Genomic DNA, 4,914 nt, shown 5'->3' with positions numbered 1-4,914 from the left:
AAAAAAAAAAAAGAGACACTGCCAAACTTCTGATATGCACAAAAGTCACCTGAAGGGCTTGTTGAAAAATGCAGACTCCTGGAATCCACTCTACTCAGGAATTAATTCTATAAGTCTAAAGCAGAATGTGGCTGTTTCCTAGCCAAACATCAAGAATTATTGAAAAGAACCAAGGCACTGACCTTTAAAAAAGGAAACTTAAAATTAGGTTCTTCCTTATAAAGAACTGGCCTAAACTAGGCTGCATGTTCAGAAGAAACATATATGACTTCATTCAGCTCATTTATTCACCAACTTTCATTGAGTACCTAACATATAGGAAAAGGCCATGGTCCCCATTTTCAGTTGTAGGAGACAGAATATTAAATGTAAGGCAGTTCCAGAGAGTAACAAATGTACTGGAGAAAATGAAGGAATAACGGGGAATAGGGAGGTGGGGAGGGCAAGTAACCTCCTTGAAAAGCAAACATTTGAACTGAGACCTGAATGATGGCACAGCAAAATCAGGGAGAAGGGCTCTGAAGCCACAGTGTACAGCAAACGTAAATGTCCTACAGAAGGAGCACCAGGAGCAAGCCTGGCAAACTCCTGGGACAATGACACAGGAAGAAAAAGACACAGCCAGTCCCTGGGGTACTGATTTAGGCAGAATACAAGATAAAGTAAAAGAGAATGGCAATGCAAAAACATGCATGCCAGGCACACCAGGATGAGGCATATAGATTGTTCTCTGAATGTGAGAGGAGGCTCTGAACCAAAGGGTGACATAATCTAGTTTATATTTAAAAGATTGCTAAGGTTGTGATTAGGGAAATGTACCACAAAAGTCCAAAGTGGAAGCAGGGAAACTAGACTGCAGAGACCAGGTGAGAGATGATGGCAGTCAGGGAAGGTAGAGGAAGTAGGAATGAGAAGCAAAGGTCAGGTCAAATATCTACAGTACAAAATGAGCACTACAGTTTAAGACAAATCAAAGAAAAACAACTAAGATAGTGAGTGGTAGCACCTGTGACTACTTACCCAAGAGATAAAAGGATGAAAACAGAGACTTAAGGTTTTAGTGAGTTCATGAGTTATTAGTACATTTAGGATATTCCATTGCATGTACTTATCTTTGAAGCTGAAGTGAAGGGGACATGGTCCTTCTCTTCTGATGCTACTGATAAAGTACTGAACAAACTGGGCACACATCTAAGATTGTATGTTAATAAAGCATAGTTTGTGTGATTTGTAAAATAAAATCTTCCAAGAACTTACTACAGTTGGTCAGCAATTGGAGAACTCTGTAGTTATGGGAAAGAGCTCAACCTTTGCCTAAATTAAATCAGTAATTAGCAGAAAATTTAAAAATTTCCATATTGCTAACTCAACCTATTGTATCTGTGCCTGCCTGCTCTTCCAAGTTAAGCAAAGTCTTACTTTGCTACATACTGAACATTAATTTGCTAAATTTTACAGTATTGTAGAGATTTGAAAGAAAATCTTTTAAAACCATGATTTTTTTTATTATAGCTTGACAAACATCCAGTGAATATTCCCTAAAACTTAAAACTTAGCATTTTGTGGCAGGTGTGGTGAGAAAAATGTAACCTTTAGAAGCTACACATTGCAGTAAACTGTTTCGTCAACTTAAAAAAAGTTAAGGTCCAGTCCCTCCCTGGTGGCCAAAGGGTTAGGACACAGCACTGCAACCTAGCCACAGCTGCTTCAGCGCAAGATCGATCCCCACGTTGGGGGTGATCCACAGGGCATGGCAGATCCCTCCTGTCTCACACACTGTTCCCCTCAGCAGTGTACTTCATAGATCTGCCTGTTCTGCTCCCCACTCTGTCTCTGGTGAAGCCTCTCACCACCCCTGCACCTCTGGCTTATACCCCAGTCCTGTATGAATAAATAAATAAATCTTAAAAAAAAAAAAAAGTAAGGTCCAAAAACCTCACCTGCAAATATTTAAATTATCTGCAAAAACTTTGTTACTTAAAAAATATATGCTACTATGTGAAAAAGCAGATTACACAAAAACATATGTAGTGCATCATTTGTATATAAAACACATAAATGCAAAAAAAGAAGTCTGGAAGGATATAAACCACAGCTGACAGCTTGATGACTTTTTGGATAGCCAGAATATTGATGACTTATTCTTTTATCTGCTTTAATAAACATTTTCTCCAGTTATCACAAATAATTTCACGTAAGCAAAAATACTGTCATTCATTAGCATAAAAGGTAAAAAAAGAAACTTTAAGAACACAATTTTCACTTGTCTAAATTAACAGGATTCCAACTGAAGTACTAAGAAAAACAATCTCAACTGCACACACTGGAGAGAGGAATTGTAAAGAAGAGGTGCATGTCACAACACAATAAGGACATACTGTTCGAGAGAGTAGTCTATACATTCATAAGAATTCTACCTAGATTAGCTGTAAAGAGCAGCAACTAACATATACTTTTTCTTTTCTTACCAGTTATCAAAGCAACATCTCATAAATTAATGAGTTTTTTTTTTTTTTTTGAGAAAAAAAATGTCATTTACAAATATCAAGTTAGGATTAGAAGGAAATCTGCCCTCTGGCCTCCTTCGCGCTATGCTGGGGCTCGAGGCACCGAGGGTGGCATGGCTCGCAGCAGCCTAGGGCAATCTGCGTGGCCAGTCACCTGAAGTGGAAAGGAACACAAGCTTTCTGCAATCTCCACAGAAGTGGGCAGCGAGAATGCCGCCTAAGCATCTCAAGACCAAAAGTCCCGACAGGGCTTACACAGCCCAAATGACTGCGGGTATAGCTGCAACGATTCCCCACACTAACCCACAAAAACTGTGAGGTCTCGCCAACACACGCAGGTATCCCCTGCGTGACGCCCTTGATGTAAAAGCAAGCGATTAAGGCTTCTTATTTCAGGCCATATCTTCGATTGTGCAAACTGGGGCTACTGAAATCATTCTCCGGACTATCTCCAGCTAACAAACATCATCTTGGCTAACATCCTAACACCCAGAAACAGTCATGTTGGAAAACTTCGGCTTTAACCCGCAGCACCGAACTTCAAGTCCTCTGGTAACCAGTTTATCGCACATTATCTCTTCCAGTTGCTACCTCTTTACTGTCAGCTCGGGTTCTGCTCACTGAACAAACAGAAAAAGGGGATCCTTTAAATTCGCAACACAATACGGACTAGAAAGCTCCCGTTTTCGGGATGGCAGCTTTCCTGTCTGATCAGTCACAACAAAGGACGCATCTTAGTGACTTCATCAAAGACGGAAAGGGTTTAGAAATGCAAGTGAAATAATACCGTGTGTATATCAGACTCTGTGGGCTTTTCCTTCCCGCTACCACTCGCTTTATACTCCATTATACGCTCCACCCGAGGGGACTGTCTAAAAATAAAACCACTGTCGCTACCGCCACTTTTCCTGCCAAGCCCTGACTCTGGTGTCCTGCAGGGAAAGCCCAACACCGGGCTCTCAGCCTCGCTCTCCGCCGGGGGACGCAGGCCGGGCGGCAGCGGGATCCTCCCGGTGCAGCCGCTACCCCGGAGGCGAACTACCGCGCCCGAGAAGCCGCCCGGGTGGTCGCGACCACCGCAGTCCCCAAAAGCCTGAGGAACTCCCAGGGAAGAACGGCGTGAGGGGCAGGTGGGCCGACAAACGGCGGAGGGGGACACTCACCCGCCCAGACCACAACCGACGGGGCGGGGAGGATGGGGGCCGGGACCCAGGCTGGGCAGAAAGACCGCCTGGAGCTTCGGGAACGCTGCGGCTGCTCGAGACGCCGCTGCCGCTGCCGCTCCTGGTCGCCGGCTTCCTCCCCTCCTCTGTTTTGATTCGATTGACCACGTCACTCTTAGCCACGAGACCCGGATCTGCCGGCTCCGGCGGGCGGCGGCGCAACAGATTGCAGCGGCTCGGGACTCCAGCGGCCCGCCTGCCGAGCATGCGCACGCCTCGCGCCTGCCCAGTGCGAGCGGTGAGGCGGGGCAGGCTGGAACGCCACGGGCGCTCGCGTCACGCTATTCGTGGGAGCGCGGAGCACGGGGGTTGTAGTTCCGGTTGGGAGGGGTGGGGCCGAGGACTGTGAAGCGGGGAGGGCGAGGCCCCGCTTCTGTTGAGCTGGCGGGCGTAACGTGCACGGTCCCAGGTGGGCAGTGTCCACTCTGTGCGCCTCCCTTTGCTTGGGCTGATCGCTTTTCTCAATCGCAGTTTTGTTTTTTTTTAAACCCGGGATCTAGGTAGCGGTGGGTGCAAGGGGGTGTCAGCCGAGTCCCGTTACCCCTGTAGATAATACAGTGTTTTGATTACTCCAATCCAGGTGAAAATTGGAGTTCGGGAATTTGGTCTTCTGTGCAAGTATGTCAAAAGTGGATTTTGACATTTTTTGTGAAGTTCGAGAAAAGTATGAAAGGGATTCGCCAAAAGATCGGGAGGTGGGGGGGAACGGGAAGGGGAAATGTGAAGTAACCCGCCCAGCCCTTTGTGGTTTTGACCTTAGAGACCTTAGGAACGATACTATTTGTGGAGTAGTCAGAATTGGTGCTTTCTGTTCTCTCATTGTGGCCTTCTAATTTCCCCTCTAAACCATTGAAGCTCCGGGGGATTTACCAATTTGGCAAAATTTACCGTTGCTCTGTTATGACCTCAAGTTAACGAGTTTTTTTTTTTTTTAAGTTGACAAGCTTTAATTAAAATGGGTCTAGTGGTAAAATAAAAGTGCTTCCCAAGCAGATTTCAGAAAAGACACCTCCTTGTCTGTTCTGTGTGGGAGGTGAAAGTTAGATGTAAAATTTTGTCTTCCTCACTCAGCTATTTGGTTAATCACCATAACAAAATTAGAATAATCTGTAACTTTTATTTAATTTTACATATTTTTTAATAAAACACCAGTTTTACATCCTTGTTATTCTTCCTCCCCCCCC

At 45.0% G+C, this 4,914-nt stretch overlaps 1 protein-coding gene across 2 annotated transcripts in view; it reads right to left on the bottom strand.

The window, feature by feature from the left end:
• The window catches only part of SMIM14 (small integral membrane protein 14), a 31,508-nt gene extending 27,568 nt beyond the window's left edge, over positions 1 to 3,940 (bottom strand). The window contains exon 1 of one of the 2 annotated variants that reach the window (XM_012724275.1): positions 3,671 to 3,940. In XM_012724275.1, coding sequence (XP_012579729.1) covers positions 3,671 to 3,937 — 267 coding nt within the window. In that variant the 5' untranslated portion in view covers positions 3,938 to 3,940. The remainder of the gene's footprint in view (positions 1 to 3,670) is intronic. The other variant, XM_004681341.2, reaches the window with a different exon arrangement.
• Positions 3,941 to 4,914: the final 974 nt, after the last annotated feature.

Source organism: Condylura cristata, unplaced genomic scaffold (genome assembly GCF_000260355.1).
Source record: "Condylura cristata isolate star-nosed mole 26May11 unplaced genomic scaffold, ConCri1.0 scaffold00012, whole genome shotgun sequence".
NCBI lineage: Eukaryota > Metazoa > Chordata > Mammalia > Eulipotyphla > Talpidae > Condylura > Condylura cristata.
This window is presented reverse-complemented; position numbering and strand designations above follow the sequence as displayed.